The sequence below is a fragment of the Acanthamoeba castellanii genome, assembly GCF_000313135.1.
Source record: "Acanthamoeba castellanii str. Neff unplaced genomic scaffold scf7180000084754, whole genome shotgun sequence".
NCBI lineage: Eukaryota > Discosea > Longamoebia > Acanthamoebidae > Acanthamoeba > Acanthamoeba castellanii.
In genome coordinates, this window is record NW_004457415.1 from 275,327 (window position 1) to 291,220 (window position 15,894).

The 15,894-nt window shown below is 57.4% G+C and overlaps 6 protein-coding genes across 6 annotated transcripts; 2 read left to right on the forward strand and 4 right to left on the reverse strand.

Moving 5' to 3' along the window:
• Positions 1–313: 313 nt before the first annotated feature.
• On the reverse strand, positions 314–881 carry ACA1_204430 (uncharacterized protein; the record flags this gene model as incomplete). The annotated part of the gene is made up of 4 exons (XM_004338321.1): positions 314–534; positions 601–696; positions 736–768; positions 869–881. The coding sequence occupies 4 exons, from the start codon at positions 879–881 to the stop codon at positions 314–316; spliced, it is 363 nt and encodes a 120-aa protein (XP_004338369.1).
• Positions 882–2,099: 1,218 nt separating this feature from the next.
• ACA1_204440 (uncharacterized protein) lies at positions 2,100–6,303 on the forward strand (the record flags this gene model as incomplete). Its single annotated transcript, XM_004338322.1, has 15 exons — positions 2,100–2,717; positions 2,847–3,060; positions 3,144–3,410; positions 3,500–3,663; positions 3,745–3,870; positions 3,985–4,069; positions 4,167–4,311; positions 4,369–4,618; positions 4,686–4,815; positions 4,893–5,110; positions 5,190–5,282; positions 5,357–5,477; positions 5,563–5,667; positions 5,755–6,021; positions 6,146–6,303. The coding sequence occupies 15 exons, from the start codon at positions 2,100–2,102 to the stop codon at positions 6,301–6,303; spliced, it is 2,961 nt and encodes a 986-aa protein (XP_004338370.1).
• A 247-nt stretch (positions 6,304–6,550) lies between these two features.
• Positions 6,551–8,002, forward strand: ACA1_204450 (NHL repeat domain containing protein; the record flags this gene model as incomplete). Its single annotated transcript, XM_004338323.1, has 1 exon — positions 6,551–8,002. The coding sequence occupies one exon, from the start codon at positions 6,551–6,553 to the stop codon at positions 8,000–8,002; it is 1,452 nt and encodes a 483-aa protein (XP_004338371.1).
• A 91-nt stretch (positions 8,003–8,093) lies between these two features.
• ACA1_204460 (uncharacterized protein) lies at positions 8,094–10,137 on the reverse strand (the record flags this gene model as incomplete). The annotated part of the gene is made up of 8 exons (XM_004338324.1): positions 8,094–8,351; positions 8,410–8,492; positions 8,628–8,791; positions 8,895–9,052; positions 9,221–9,337; positions 9,431–9,543; positions 9,646–9,740; positions 9,920–10,137. 8 exons carry the CDS (start codon positions 10,135–10,137, stop codon positions 8,094–8,096), a joined length of 1,206 nt encoding a protein of 401 aa, XP_004338372.1.
• Positions 10,138–10,339: 202 nt separating this feature from the next.
• On the reverse strand, positions 10,340–13,252 carry ACA1_204470 (RasGEF domain containing protein; the record flags this gene model as incomplete). The annotated part of the gene is made up of 12 exons (XM_004338325.1): positions 10,340–10,512; positions 10,614–10,765; positions 10,899–10,984; positions 11,082–11,327; positions 11,608–11,850; positions 11,943–12,054; positions 12,147–12,264; positions 12,343–12,462; positions 12,540–12,614; positions 12,691–12,780; positions 12,853–13,112; positions 13,209–13,252. The coding sequence occupies 12 exons, from the start codon at positions 13,250–13,252 to the stop codon at positions 10,340–10,342; spliced, it is 1,719 nt and encodes a 572-aa protein (XP_004338373.1).
• A 252-nt stretch (positions 13,253–13,504) lies between these two features.
• Positions 13,505–15,790, reverse strand: ACA1_204480 (Tubulin/FtsZ family, GTPase domain containing protein; the record flags this gene model as incomplete). The annotated part of the gene is made up of 12 exons (XM_004338326.1): positions 13,505–13,605; positions 13,687–13,801; positions 13,896–14,001; positions 14,061–14,133; positions 14,300–14,397; positions 14,562–14,638; positions 14,705–14,800; positions 14,924–15,037; positions 15,149–15,249; positions 15,364–15,432; positions 15,562–15,678; positions 15,766–15,790. The coding sequence occupies 12 exons, from the start codon at positions 15,788–15,790 to the stop codon at positions 13,505–13,507; spliced, it is 1,092 nt and encodes a 363-aa protein (XP_004338374.1).
• Positions 15,791–15,894: the final 104 nt, after the last annotated feature.

Here is a 15,894-nt window from a genome sequence, read left to right on the forward strand (position 1 = left end):
GCTCTCTCTCTCACACCCTTGCACGTAGGCAAGAGGACCGGACGAATGTTTTTTGTGAGCTGCAGCCTCAGCGACTACTCGCAGGAGATGCAGATCTTCGTGGAGCGACGCCTGCGCGAGGAGCTTGCATCCGTAGCTACGTCTTCCTCTTCGTCGTCATCGTAACCTTCCATACCCCTTCTCCTTCTTTCGATGATTGCGTGCATGAGTGAGTGTGTATTTACAAGAGTTCAAGAGTTAGATGGCTGTCCACGCTATGAGCCGGTCTTGGTTTCTTTGCTCAGGTGGTCCCGGTGCGTGTGCGGGTCGTGCTTCACATCATGTAGGGCGGAGCGGGGTAGGACGTCTTGGGCGGCGCCACCTGCACGCTGCCGGCCGTACCAGGCGGCGGGGCCGACATGGACAGAGGCGGACCGCCACCGCCCATGTAGCTCCCCATCGGTGGCGGCGCTCCGTAGGCAGGTGCGCTTGGGTAGCCCATCATCGGTGGCGCGCCGTAGGGTGACGGCATGCCCAGCGAGGGCGGGGGCGCACCTGGGTAGCCCATGGGCGGGGGCGCGCCGTAGCCACCAGGCGGCATGCCCAGGGAAGGTGGCGCACCATACCCGCCGTAGCCACCAGGCGGCATGCCCAGACCAGGTCCGCCGCCACCGTAGGGGCCGCCCGACACCGAGGGCGGGGCCACGCTCATCGCACCTGCGGTGCCAGGGGGTGGCGCAGACATGGGCGGTGCACCCGCAGGGGGATAGCCTCCATAACCTCCATAGCCTGTTATTAATAAGAGAGGGGTAGAGCGTGTAAAGATTAAGAATATAGAAATATAGAAATATAAAATAGGGTGGGTTGGTAGGGGGTGGCTCTATCGTACCTCCTCCGTACATCTACGGATACGCAACAGCCAGCAAAAAGTTGTGTGTGGCGGGGTGGGTAAAGTGTTTTATGAGAAAGTCCTACGCGTCGCCCCTTTATAAAACACTCCGCTCAGGAAGCGTGCCGTAACATTCACCTTTGCGCCAATGGTGTGGACGAAGGCTGACTCGAAGCTTCGAAGCCGACCAGCTCGAAGCAACCAGCGCTTACACTCGATAGGGCGGGTAGGGTACACCTGGCGCGGGGTAGGGGACACCTGGTGCGGGGTAGGGAGCGCCTGACGCGTAGGGTGGTACGACAGGGACGCTGCCAGCGGTGCCGGGAGGACCTGTTAGAGGCGGACAGCCGTAGCCGCCCATGTAGCCTGGCGCTGGTGGCATCATGCCAGGCGGACCTCCCGCGTACGGCGGCAGCGGCGGCGCGCCTGGGTAAGGCATTCCCATGGGAGGCAACGGGGCGCCGTAGGGTGTGCCGGGTGGGTGCCCCGGCATGCCGAGTGGGGGGAAGGGTCCTGGCGCCAAGCCAGGGCCTGGGCCTAGTCCTATCGACCCAGGCGGCGGAGGGCCAGGTGGATAGCTTCCATAACCTGTAGACGGTAGAGTTGTTCAGGTCACAAGCCACCTGTGCGTGAAGGCGATGGTGGTGTACCTGTTCCGTACATGGTGTTCTTTCAAGGAGAAGAGGGTCTATGTGTTTAGCAAAGTGTTGAAGTGAAGTTCAAGAAGTGCTTGCAGAAAGACCATCACGTGTAGCAAGGCTTGATTGATGGCTTTCAGCAAGGCCAGGGCGGAAAGGCGTCAGGATGTCGAGCGTACACCTCTCGTTTGGCCGAGCAAGACCGAAAGAATTCAACGACGTTGCGTTCCTTGCGTGCCAAGAAAAAAGCGGGAAATTGCTTTTGTTCGTGTTTCTTTCCGCGTCTGCATCTCGGATAGCGCCATCTTCAAATCAGCATCTCAAGTCTACTTGCTCGTTAGATAGTAGAGGAAGGAGATATGGATCTATTCGGCGAGCCTGGCGCATTCGACGTCTTCCAGACCTCCTCCGGCAAGAGGCAGGCGACCGCGGCAAGCCATGCCGCTGCGGCTGATTCGAGCCCAGTCCAGCAGAGCCCTGCGAAGCGGCCGCGGATTGATGAGAGCCATCAGCAAAGCACGAACGTACGGGAGAAGGAGCGAATGGAGGAAGAGGCCGAAGATGAGCGAGCAACGCAAATTTTGAAAAAGGAGATGGAGATGGACAAGCAAATTAAGAATGATAAACGCGAAGAGCAACCATCGAAGGAGCAGGCTGACCCAAATCTGCGATCCTACGTTGCATGCAAGCACGAGGTGTCGATCCCGGTCGGCTTCGAGGTTCCAGGCGGTGAGGAGGGCATGCGAGAGTTGATGAATCCTCCCGATCCTGTCAACCCCGTCCGCAAGTACCCTTTCACCCTCGATCCCTTCCAGCGCTTGTCCATCGCCTGCCTCGAGCGCGGCGATTCCGTGCTGGTGTCGGCCCACACGTCGGCCGGTAAGACCGTGGTGGCCGAGTACGCCATCGCCATGGGCTTGCGCGACAAGCAGCGAGTCATCTACACATCGCCCATCAAGGCCCTTTCCAACCAGAAGTATCGCGAGCTTCTGGAGGAGTTCAAGGACGTGGGCCTCATGACGGGCGACGTCACCATCAACCCATCGGCCAGCTGTCTCGTGATGACCACCGAGATTCTCCGTAACATGCTCTACCGCGGCTCCGAGGTCATGCGCGAAGTGGCCTGGGTCGTATTCGACGAGATTCACTACATGCGCGATCTCGAGCGTGGCGTGGTGTGGGAAGAGACCCTCATCCTTCTTCCTGACAAGGTGCTCTTCATTTTCTTTTCTTTGTATTCCATTTTTATTCAGAACAATTCAGCGCTCTGTGTTGCTCTTGCGCGAGTGCTCACACCACACTGTGTGGCACCATGATGCTCGTGCGTGCGGGTGCTGCAGGTGCGGTATGTGTTCTTGTCGGCGACGCTGCCCAACGCCATCGAGTTCACGGACTGGATCGCCTCGCTGCATCACCAGCCGTGTCACGTCGTCTACACCGATTACCGTCCCACTCCGCTCCAGCACTACATCTTCCCTGCTGGCGGAGACGGCCTCTTCCTCGTCGTTGATGAGAAGTCGACCTTCAGAGAGGACAACTTCCAGAAGGCTCTCGGTACCACCCTCACGCTTTCGCTCGTGTCTGTCTTGTCAATGCCGCCGCTCACCTCGAAACCATCTGTGTACATATTACCATAGCGGTGCTGGCTGCGGGCGAAGCCACGTCGTCCGGCCAGAGAGGAGGCGGTCGAGCTGGCGGCGGCAAGGGTCATCGCGACGGGAGCCGCGGTGGTAACAGGAGGAACACTGGTTCGGACTGCTACAAGATCGTGAAGATGATCATGGAGCGCAACTATCAGCCGGTCATCGTCTTCAGTTTCAGTAAGAAGGACTGCGAGGGCATGGCGCTGCAGATGAGCAAGCTCGACCTCAACACCGACGACGAAAAGAAGCTGGTCGAGTCAGGTATGTAGCAATACGGTCTCAATCCGTGTGTGCGTGTGCGTGTGCGTGTGCAATGGTCTCTTGCTTACGCAGCGTTCGTATCACACCAGTCTTCTTCAATGCCATCGACTCGCTGTCCGATGACGACAAGAAACTGCCGCAGGTGGAGCACATTCTGCCTTTGCTCAAGCGCGGTATCGGCATCCATCACGGTGGTCTTCTGCCCATCTTGAAGGAGGTCATCGAGATTCTGTTCCAGGAGGGACTGCTCAAGGTGCGCCTCCGCGGACATCGATTGTCACTTCCATTCAATTTGTGCCTCAACAACTCCCTCTTTTGTGTTGTGCCACGGCAGTGTCTGTTTGCCACGGAGACGTTCGCCATGGGTTTGAACATGCCTGCCAAGACGGTCGTGTTCACCAACGTGCGCAAGTTCGACGGCTCGCAGTTCCGTGTCATCTCCTCGGGCGAATACATTCAGGTATATACGAATACCCCACTCACAGCCCTCACCACTTCCCGTTTCTTCTCGCCCTCGATTACCCTCTTTAGGAAATGCTTACGTGTCTGCTCTATTCGCAAATCCTTGATCTAGATGTCAGGTCGTGCCGGTCGACGAGGTCTCGACGACAGGGGTATTGTCATCATGATGGTCGATGAAAAGATGGAACCCCAAACTGGTACCACGTCTTGTCCTTCGCTAATCCTCGCTGCAGCTCTCGAGTCGCTGTCGTCTGGTCTAGGCTTTGCACTCATTCACACCTTCCTTGCATGCAGCCAAGGGCATGTTGATGGGCAAGGCCGACGCTCTGAACTCCAGCTTCCACCTGGGCTACAACATGCTTCTCAATCTGCTGCGCGTGGAGGGCGTCGACCCCGAATACCTCATCAAGAAGTCCTTCCATCAGTTCCAGAGCGACAAGTAAGCGTTCCCGTGTTGTGTGTGTGTGTGGTCATGTACTGACTGTTATGTTGATAGGTCGCTTCCCATGAAGGAAAAGAAGCTGCTCGACCTGGAGGAGAAGGTCAAGCGGGAAATGGCTGTGCAGGGCGAGGAAATCGTGGAGGAGTACTACCTGTTGCGAGAGCAGCTGCAGAAGCTCAAGCGAGTGTTCACGGACACAATGAACCAGCCCATCTACTGCCTCCCCTTCCTCCAGCCCGGTCGTCTCGTCCGTGTCACCGAGGGCAAGAACGAATGGGGCTGGGGCGTCGTGGTCAACTTCCAGGTACGCCACCGCACACGGTTGGCGAGAGAGATGACGACTGTGCTCACGTGGGCTTTTCAATCAACAGAAAAAGGCGGGTCACGATGACCGAGGCATGGGTAGCGGGGGGCACTACATCGTCGACGTGCTCCTCAAGTGCGCGCCCGCCGATACCAACCAAAAGCTCTTCACGCCCAAGCCCTGCCCGCCCGGCCAAGGTAAATTATTGTCCTGTCCCGGCCACATCGCCAATGGTTGCATTTCAGCTGACCGCCCACATGTCGCGCACCTACAGAGGGTCAGATCGAGGTGGTGCCCGTGCTGCTGCCGTTGATCGACGGCATCAGCTCGGTCCGCGTCTACGTGCCCAAGGACCTGCGCACGCCCGATGCGAGGAAGAGCGTGGGCAAGACGCTGGCCGAGGTGCACAAGCGATTCAATGACGGCGTGCCCCTGCTCGACCCGATCGAGGACATGCATATCGAGGACGACAACTTCAAGAAGATCATCAGGGTACTACCAGACCGCCATCGTATCTATGACCCAGGCGTCATGTTCGCTCAACATCACCTTCTCCTTTGTACGTCTACAGAAAATCGAGATGTTGGAGGACCGACTCAACAGCAACCCCGCCTTCAAGGAGCCGTCCTTGGAGCAGCGCTACGCTCTCTACGTGAAGAAGATGGTTTGCGCCCCGCTTTCCGCATGTCTTCCCCCTCTCTTCTCCCTCTGTCTCATACTTCTCCTATTTCCTGGTAGGACGCGGAGAACGAGATCAAGCTGTTGAGGAAGCAGATCAAGAGCTCGGAGGGCATCGTGCTCAAGGACCAGCTCAAGTGCATGAAGCGCGTGCTGCGGCGGCTGGGCCTCACCAACAAGGGTAATACGCTTCTTTCTTTCCGCTTCGGCGCCCCACTCCCGCAAGAGTCCATTGGCGCTGACCTTTTGCGTTTTGCGTGTCACAGACAACATCATCGAGGTAAAGGGACGTGTGGCGTGCGAGATCAGCTCCGCCGACGAGCTCGTGCTCACGGAGCTCATTTTCACGGGCGTGTTGAACGACCTCAATGGTACCACCATCACCACTACGACCACCTTCGTCGTCGTCTTCTTCAACGATTTGCCGGCTCACCGTGTGGCGGTGCCGTGTCTTGCAGTGGAGCAAATCGTGTCGTTGATGAGCTGCTTCGTGTTCGAGGAGAAGTCGGAGTCGGCCCAGCGACTCGCCGACGAACTGGCCGGCCCGCTGCGGTCGCTGCAGGACGCCGCGCGTAAGATCGCTACGATCTCGCAGGAGTGCAAGCTCCCGATGGAGGTCGAGGACTACGTCGAAAAGTTCAAGCCACACATGATGGACATCGTCTACGCCTGGTGCAAGGGTGCCAAGTTCGCCGATATCTGCAAGATGACCAACATCTTTGAGGGTATATCCTCCCCCCTCCCTACACCGCACGACACGACCAACGACACGGCCAACGACACGACCAACGACACGGCCAACGACACGACACGACACGATGCACGGTAGCTAATGCAGTGGGATTGCAGGAAGCATCATCCGTACGATGAGGCGCCTGGAGGAGTTGCTGCGGCAGTTGTGTTCGGCGTCCAAGGCCATCGGCAACACCGAGCTCGAGGCCAAGTTCGCGGAGGGCATCAACAAGATCAAGAGGGACATCGTCTTCGCCGTCTCGCTCTACCTCTAGCGAGAGAGAGAACTCTTCTTCGCCTTCGTCCCGCCCTCTTTTCACAAATAAACGGAAGTAAAGCCAGGTAATTTTGGAATTTATGCCGCATTCCATGGCAACCAGGAATTTCTGCCTGACTCGGATTCCTAAAACCTGAATTCCTGGCCTTGTCCTCTTGAAATCGACCCCCGCTAGCCAGAACGCACAAAAAACAAACCAACCAAAACTGGAGAAGAGGGAGACCATACCTGAAGGAGGCCTCGAGATGGAAGAAGTGGATCAGTTGTTCGAGAAAATCAAGGCCATCGCTACCATCAACAAGGAGATCATTCAACGCATCAGGGGTGAGCTCTCCGTTCTCTCCTTCCAGGCCAGGCTCCAGGACAGGACCCAGCTGGTGGTGGACCATACCGCCTCCCAGCGCGCGTTTGTCGAGTGGTGGAGGTGGGACGGCGAGCTGGTGGCCGTGCGCGACACCTTCAAGGACAAGGTCGACTACTCGCGCTGCCACACCTTTGCGGAGCTCGAGCTCCTCAACGAGAAGCTGGTCGTCTTGGCCGAGCAGTACCACGCGTTCGAGGGCGACTTTGCCCTGGCCCAGCTGAGGCAGTACCTGACCAACTACGAGCTCATCCAGACGGCCGTGGGTCAGGTCGACGCCCAGTTCCAGGCCAACGCCGCCCAGTACAAGGACCTGGACCGCACGGAACTGGTGAACGCCGCCACGCGCGAGGCCAACGTCGCGCTGGCCAAGCTGGCCCGCCTGAATGTGCACCTGGCCGACGTGCAGGGCCGTCCCCTGTTCAACTTGGTCGTCGGGACAGACCTGGAGATACGGGGCATCGCCGCCACCAGAGAGGGCAACGTGGCCGTACTGTGCCGGAAGAACAAGAGCGTCGCCTACGGAGCCTGCCTGGTCACCTGGAACAGCGCGGGCCAGCTGATCACGGAGCAGGACCTGTACTACAGGAGCCTGCTTGAGCCCGCTCACCTGTTTGCGGCCGATTGGCAGACTGGCCGCCTGTTGTTCGCCGACGAGGACCTGGGCCAGGTCATGGTGAAGACTTCTGAGTCCAACCACGTTGTCTGCCTGACCCCGGCCCCAACGTCGACGACGGGCCACCAACCCTCGACGCCCAGCGGCCCGCTGGTCGACCCCGTGAGCATGGCGGTGGGTGCCGACGGCATGGTCTACGTGACCCAGAGCCACCGCATGGACATCGCCGTCTTCGACGCCTCGACGGGCGCCTTGGTACGGACCATCGCCAGGCCAACCCCGTTGCAGCCCAACAACGAACTGGAGGAGACCGAGAAGAAGAAGGAGAAGACGAAGAAGAAGAGGGCTGCGGTGCGCGGCCTGAGCGGCATCGCGGTGCACCCGGTCACGGGCAACATCTACGCCGCCGACCCTGACAACGCCCGCGTACTCATCTTCACGCCCGAGGGCGAGCTCGAGGGCTCCTTCCACCTGGGCGAGGGCCACTCCGATCCGGCCGGCCTCACCATCGACGCCAAGGGCAACGTGTTCGTGACCGAGCAGCAGCACAGCCGCGTGCTGGTCTTCCACTCGGACGGCGGCGCGCCCCTGGTGGTGGGCGGCGGCGCCGAGGCCAGTCTCCAGCTGATTCGGAGCCCGGTGGCCGTCGCGGTGGTCGGCGACCGGGTCTTTGTCGCCAACACCGGCAGGACCATCCACGTCTTCTCGTTCCTCCACTAGCGCGGAGGCAGCGCTGGTGTGGTGCAACGGCTGGCCGCCAAAACAATACAATGATGCAGTGTCCGCCGCACCACACACACACACACTCGTGTCAGTCGAGTGCGTCGATGTCGGTGTCCTGCTGCTGCTGGTGTTGTTGGTCGTCTTGGTCGGGCAGGCCCGGGTTTTCTTCGTCGGAGGCCCCGTGCCACTCGAGCTCGCGGTTGTCGTAGTCCTCCTCGTCCTCTTCCTCTTCGTCAAAGGCCCCCGTCCGCCATGCGAAGCCGAACAGCGAACCCAGGAGGGCGGCCACAGACCCGCTGAAGACCAGCTCGGAGAGACTCGCGCGCAGCATCTCGGGAAGACAGCCCTTTTCGGTCAACGTTAGCGCGTGCGTCGTGTGTGTGTGTGTGTGTGTCGTGCTGTACCTTGTAAAACCCGGAAACGCCGTCGTTTTGGAACACGTGCCGCGCGCAGTCGAGCGCGCCGGCGTACTTGACTGTTCCGAACTCTGCATAGCACCACATAACAAGCCAAATATATAAGTCAAATATAGCAGATAGACAACATATCAACGGAATAAAAAGAAGCCAACAAGCAATTAATACATGATATATGTATATATTAAGAAATATTTTGGGTATACCTTCTGTGTCCATGCGGCAGGCGACAACGTGGAGCGGCCATGTGAGGAGATAGCTGGCGTTCATACAGACGATGTTCTCCACCACCTCCAGCGCCCATGATCGCACGTACTGCACCAACTCGTGCTCGCTGCTGGGCAGGAACCGGTGCAGGCGCGAGGCAATCCTAAAAGAGGGAAGCACGCACCCATCATCGCACTCAGCACACGACACACGGCACAACACACGACACAACACACGACGCGGTACACGCGCAATACGCGACGTACCCGCTGGAGAAGATGGCGTCCTGAGAAAAGTTGTAGATGACGTTGCTCAACACCTCGAGCGGGAGGTTGCGCGTGAACAGGCCCCATCCCTCCTGTTTCCATGCCACGTGAAGCCCCTGGAACAGTCCCGTGTACCGGTACCCGCCTCCTGGCAATGGCTGACCACATACGAAGCGACACGACACGACACGACACGACACGACACGACACGACACGACACGACACGACACGACACGACACACACGACACGACACGACATACGGCGCGCATGACGTAAGCAACGAGATTGAGGCCTTGCAGCTGCAGTCGTGGTCAGCGGGTCGCACCACTTGGCCCTGCAGGCGGTTGAGGACTAGACGGAACGGCCGGTAGAGCACGGCGCCGATGGTGGTCTCCACGAATCGCTTCACCTCGTACCGAAGCCAGAACGGTCGGTTGGCCACCTGTTCCCATCACATTTTAGCCACCTTGCCCAGGCTTGTGCGTGTGCGGCGGTGCGTGTGCGGTGGTGCGTGTGCGCTAGAAGCGACGACTACCTCGGGCGGGAGGACAGGTCCGACGATTCGCTCGTAGATGGGAAGAAGGAAGGTGGCATTACGCATCGCCTCGCCCACCACCGAATGCCAAACTCGCGATGGCCCAAAGCCTCCTTCACACACGACACACAACACACGACACACGATCAGCCAAGAGGCACACGCACACGACACTCGACACACGACACGCGCTCTGCACGAAGAGACGCACGCACCAGCTGTGCGGGCGGTGCGGGTGTAGGAGCGCCACAGGGAGCCAAAGGACATGCCCGCCCCCTCCACTGCCTCTGTTCCAGCCGCCCAGCGACGACTGAGCACCGACAGCTGCGGGAAGGCACTGCGTGTCGCGCGCGCGTGTGTGTGCGACGGCGAAAGCACCACATCACGTCAATCAGCAAGCTACCAACCACGTCCTACATCTTGATCGATTGCTGGGATCGAATTTGTGGTTCTACACAAATCGCAATCAAAAGGAATTGAGAGATGCACCTCCAAGTAGCGGCAACGACTAACCAGTCGCCGCAGTAGTAGGCCCAGGCCGTGGTCTCTTCATCCTCCTCATCTAGATCATTTTCGCTAATGTAGTCCCCGGCCTCCTCGTAGTCCTCATCATCTTCCTCGCCGGCAGCGTGCACAGTCACCTCAGCGTCGTCATCACCCCTGCCTGAGCCTGCCTGAAATCCGTCTCCCTCCGCCCTCGACGCCATCTGATCTTCTTACAGAGAGAAAATGATATCTTTTGTTATTTTATTTATCATAATTCAGGTAAAAAGAGAATACACCAAACAAGTGTGTCTGTTGGCCATACAAGCCTGTGACACAGTCAATATACCCAAATATACTCAACAAATAGATTATCATAATAATAATAAAGAACATCTATTTTCTGGTAGTGATGGTTCCATTCGCCTAGGCGATGGCTGATCTTGGGGCGCCTTTGGGTTCGATGCGGCGCGACATGGCCATGAGGCGATCTTCGAGAACCTCCCACTTCCTCTTCGTCGTCATCTTGTCGCCCATGTCCTTTAGCCACTCGTCGATTCGATCCAGGTGCTTGCGCAATACCGCCTGAATCTGTGGGACTGCACCACAAATGTTGTCGTTATGTCCTGTATTGTGCATTGGGCATTGTGTGTCGTGCGTCGTGTCGTGTGTGTCGTGTTGCGTGCAGTGTCGGCCCTACCTGGGTGGAAATTGTAGGCTCGCTGCTGGTATTTCAGGAATTCGCTGATAGTCTCGTAGGTCGCCTTCCGCCTCTCGAAATCGATGAAGTTGGGCGGCCACGCCTGCGAGATCTTCTCCTTGTCCGACGCGGACTCGTTCAAGACAAGATGCCTACGAGCCACACCAAACACGCACGACACACACGACACACGCGACACGCACGACACGCACGACACACGACACATAACGATACACGATCAGCATGGACGGAGAGGTCGCGAAAGTTGGGGGTCAAACAACGCACAATGGTGGGAGGCAGGAGCCGCCGGTAGCCCACGCCTTCTTGATCTCGCTCTTCTGAGCCGCATACTGGCCGCTCGTGTCCATCAACTGCCTCGTATGCGCACGAATCTGCAACGTGTGTTCGCTCACATGTGAGGCACGAGAGCGTGTGCGTGTGTGTTTACGTGTGTGCGCGTGCGTGTACCTTGGTGGCGTCATCGTGTAGCGATGTCCAGGTGTGCTCCAACCGATACACCGAGGCCTGTTCGAGGCCGGCCCAGATGCCGTTGAGGGTGTGGAGATTGTGGAACGACCGGAGGTGCTTGACGATGTTGAGCAGCTTGGTGATGATCGCGACCCGCACCTTGATCGTCGACCTCACCTTGGCCTGATCGCCACTCGCCGTCAGTGTGGTGTAGCCGCGATCCCTCTTCGCCGGGGCATTCACTGCCTTCCCCCGTGCGAGAACCATCATCATCACCCAATGACTGATCTGTATTAAAATAAATTAATATCACAAATACAACATACAAATTTCAATACAAATTTATATGTAATTTACGACAAAAGTGTTGAATGTTCACCTGGTTGAATTGGTAGGTTAATCGTAGTACGTTCGGGTCGTGCTTCCCTGGTGATTGTAGTTCAAGTGGCTAAACAAGCAAGATGAGCCAAGAAAAGAATGGCACAGACACACCACAAAAAGAAGTGCAGGAAACGTGCGCGCGTACTTGTATCCGTTGGTAGATCTCAAAGTCCAACAGGGTGAGCTGTCGGGCCAGCTCCAGGTCGTCGATGTCCTCCCACTCCAGGCGCGCCAAGAAGATGGTCTTGATGTTGATGATCGGCTGCTCGACCGGCCGGCTGGAGGTGGAAGCCGTACCCGGCTGCGCCGCAGTCGGTTGCTTCAGCTTCAAAAATGTTCGTAGCACCTTCAGCTGACCTCCGTCGTCGCTGGGTCCCATCGTCGTCGTCTGTGCGGCCGCACGCGCCCAGATGAGGACGAGTACCTTATAAGTATATCACAGATATCAATATAATTTTCTCATTAAAAATGAGCGCGTACCGTGTATTGACACAGTTCGGCCAGACGATCCAGCATGTCCTTGTCAAAGTCGGCTCGGTACAGCTGCAGCCATTTTTTCAGCACGTTCACCGTGTAGAGTTGGATCGTGCTCCTGTGTGTGCGGTGCGTGTATGCGTGTGCGGACAGATGTATGTATGAGTAAGAGGAAACTGGAGGCAGGCGGCAAGGAAGAACAATACACACCTTACGTCCGGCTCGTGCTCGACGGGCACGGTATATCGCTGTAGGAGCTTCTCCAGCAACATATGCGGAGTAGTGAACGTCTTGTAGGTCATTAGAAACGAGTCCACGTACGTGTGGTCTGCATTCATCACCCGTGTGTGTGGCGTGCGTCGTGTGAGCAATTCCACAAAAACAGAGGGTGGGCGAATCCTGGTACCCATTCGTTGCTGTGAGGCGAGATTGGCCACAAGTTGATTCAGTGTGCCGGCCCTGATGGCTCCCGTCTTGGCGTCCCGAACGATATTGCCCTCCGCCGGTTCATCCCATATGTTCACGTCTTTTCCCCCGACACAGTAAGCAGTGGTCGCGTGTGCGTGTGCGTGTGCGTGTGCGTGTGCGTGTGCGTGTGCGTACCTGCATCGCCGTCCTTCCAGCCGACCTTGGTCAAGTGCTCTTCCAGCGCCTCCTCACTGTCGTCTCCGTCGGGATCTGCAAAAAAAGAGTTTGGTGAGACGCTGTATCAGCGTTGAAACACTTCTGCCTGCTGATCCCGAGAAAGCAGTACCGAGAAAGAGGTCGTAGACCCTCTCCATGCGCTGGATGGCCTGCGACAGGTAGTGTCGCAGCATGCACTGATTCACGTGCGGCTCTTCGTCTGATATCAATGCATGAGTGGTGGTGAGTGCGCGTGTGCGTGTGCTCACATTGAAATGAAGGTAGCACGTACAGCGCAGGCCGCTCTCGCGTTGCATGTTGTCGAGGGACTCGCTGTAGCCGTAGTAGGCGAAGGCCTGCATGGCCAGCAGCCGGCAACACTTCCGGATGTCGGCCACGCTGGCGGGGGCGGGCGGCTGCTGGTTGAGCTCCACGAGCTTGGCGGCCCGCTGTAGGGGGAATAGCCGCTCGCTGAGCTCCTGGATGTACGGGTTGCGCTCGTAGGCCAGCTTCTTCCACTGCGAGCGGTCGACCGGCGGCGACGCAGGGTACCTGGCCCGGGGCGAGCGGAGCGGCTGCAGCAGCTCGAGCCCCAGGCCGCCGTCCGGCTGGACGGCGCCGTGGTGCGGGTTCAGCGGCGTTACAGACCCGCCGCGCGGGCTCAGCGGCAAAGCGGCCGACCACAAAGTCATCTTAATCGAATAAATAATAAACAGTTTTTCAAAGTTTCACCTCTTCTATTTTATCTTTTTCGTTATGTCTGTCTTAGGTAGCTCTCTCCATCCACCGACTCTTCTCTACCTGTTCCTCCTCCGTATAATTTTTGCTTTGTTTCGTCTTTTCTTTTCTTTGAGCACGTGGCGAAGCGACACTATGCCTTTTTTAGTCAAAAATAAATAAAATAAATAAAATGCAATGCAACATTTCCGTGGTGGGTGGGCGACTCACCGGCGCGGCCAGGGTTTGGGTGGGTCGCAGGACGAGTAGTTCTCGACCAGCTGTTCGACGTTGTACAGCGCTTCATTAATCTCGCGCGACGACATACCTGATGATGATGTTGGTGGAGACATCGGTGAGAGAGAGACAGCGATGTCTGTGTACGACCAAAAAGCAAGCAGAGTTTTACCCTCGCCAACGATCCGCGACGTGTAGGCTCGAGGGTTCCACAAGAACTTGAATTTGGCCAACAGCTTCGTCAGGTAGCTGACGAACAGACTCGAGTTGGCAACGGCGACACACGACTGCAAAGCCAAGAGGAGGAGGAGGGTCAGTTATGTGCTTCTTCCCACAGACACGATCGCCCAGGGTGGCCTTGCGGCTCGGGCCAGACAGTACCGTCTCGTGGTCCTGATCCAGCACGCTGCATGCGAACTTGTTGGAGCCATCGGCCCACGTCAGCCGCGAATCGGACTTTAGCCGCTCCACCGCCACGCGCACCTCGCTGAGGAAGGCGTAAGCGACACACACACAGCGCGAAGGACAATAAACTGAGGAATGTACTCGATAGCCATGTTCCGGCCGCGATAGAGAAGGCACAAGGCCATCAACTTGATCTCTTGCTCGGCGCCGCCCTCTGGTGGTAGAAGCGACGAGTGACCGGTATCGAACAACGATGCCGTCATCTCTGCGACCGCAGTTGGCCCACTACCCTCGGTCGGCGTTGTTGATTGGCGACAGAGCGCAATGTCTTGACCTTTAGCGCCAGCAACGATGATGACGGACGAATGATGAGAAACTACCTTGTGCTAGGCGGAGCATGGTAGCATGACACGAAAGGCAGGTCGGCGTGGGGCACCAAGTGCTGTGGGTCCAACACGTCAAGCCCTTGGCTATAGTGCTGAATCGTGAGCGACAGCGTTGGGCTGTGTGTGTGTGTGTTGTAGTGTGTGTGTGTGTGTAGTGTGTGTGTGTGTGTGTGTGTGTGTGTGTGTGTGTGTGTGTGTGTGTGTGTGTGTCAGAAAGGGAAAGGACCTTCCAAATCTCGTCGGGGCGGTAAGGCACGATATGGTTCGTGCGACCAGCTTGTTGATATCTCGAAATGTTGGGCGCAAGCCATCGTGACGCTGATCTTGGCACATCTGTTGGTGGTGGTTGGTGAATGCGGTAGGTGGGTGGGTGGGTGGGTGGGGTGGTCGTTCACTCACCTTACCCAAGGCATCATTCCCGAACACGAAGGACAGGGACGGGCGCGATCCAAGGCCCAGTACCACGTTATAAGGCTCTAAGATCGAATTCGGGCTCTGTGTGTATGCGGGCGGGAACGATTATATGAGCCGCGCGCACGCGACGCCATTGGTCGGGGAGTGGTTGGGGGTATAGTTAACTAAGTTGGCCAATGGGGAGTGAGCAAGCTTTAAACCCACCTCGAGGAATGGCAGGATGCAGAAGTCGATCACACGAGGAAGAGTGTCGTGCAAGAGGCGCTCACATAAGCCAGCACCAGTCGCGCCTCCCACTGAGCGATAGAGCAGCAGCCCCTGGTGGTGGCGGTGTGCGCGGTGGTCGGTGATGGTGTTGGTGTTGGTTGGTGTAAGACTATTCAACGCCGATCGTCACAGGGGCTGGGGTTTGGAGACACGTGCCTGCACAGAATCGCACTGTTCCTGCAGCTTTCGGAGGCGCTCCAAGACTGCCTCCTTGTGCTCGGTGCCGTTGGTGTAAACGGCTCGCGAATATATACCAGCGTTGTCTGTGGTTGGTGGTGGTGGTTGGTGGTTTGGAGGAACACAAATGACCAGTTATTCTTGCCTGAGCCCCTCAGGCACCGCTGGAGAAGAAGGCGAAGAAGGGATGTGAAACGAACCGGCGTGGGCGTACATGAACGAGGACTCATCGAACATGGTGCCGGCGTCGGACCGTTGGATCGCATTAACTGAGTCCGTGTCGGCGTCAAAGAACAAGCACCTGGGAGGCACCAAGCATCGTCGTCGTCATCATCGTGATCACGCAATGAGTGTGTGTGCCATTGGCGCACCCGCCGCTACAAAAGTGGTGCGAGTACCGAGGCCTGTAGCACCCCTTCTCCGTCTCGTGATAGTAGGCCGGCGGAGGTGCGTGGGACCCATCGTCCACCACGAGGCGCCCATCGCTCGGGTCAATCCCGTGCTCCCTGCCATACCTGCAACCCCCCCCCCCAATTAATAAATAAAATAATATATTCTAGATTGAAAAAAAAAGGCAGAAAGAATGTAGTGAGGGGCAGTACTGCTCCCATACGGCAGTGCCCACATTCAGGCCAGTCTGTCCCACATGCACCGACAGCATTCTGGGGGCTTGTCAGGTACCGGCAGATAAAATATAAAAAAAGATTGTTTTCTTTTGCGTTTATTTTTGG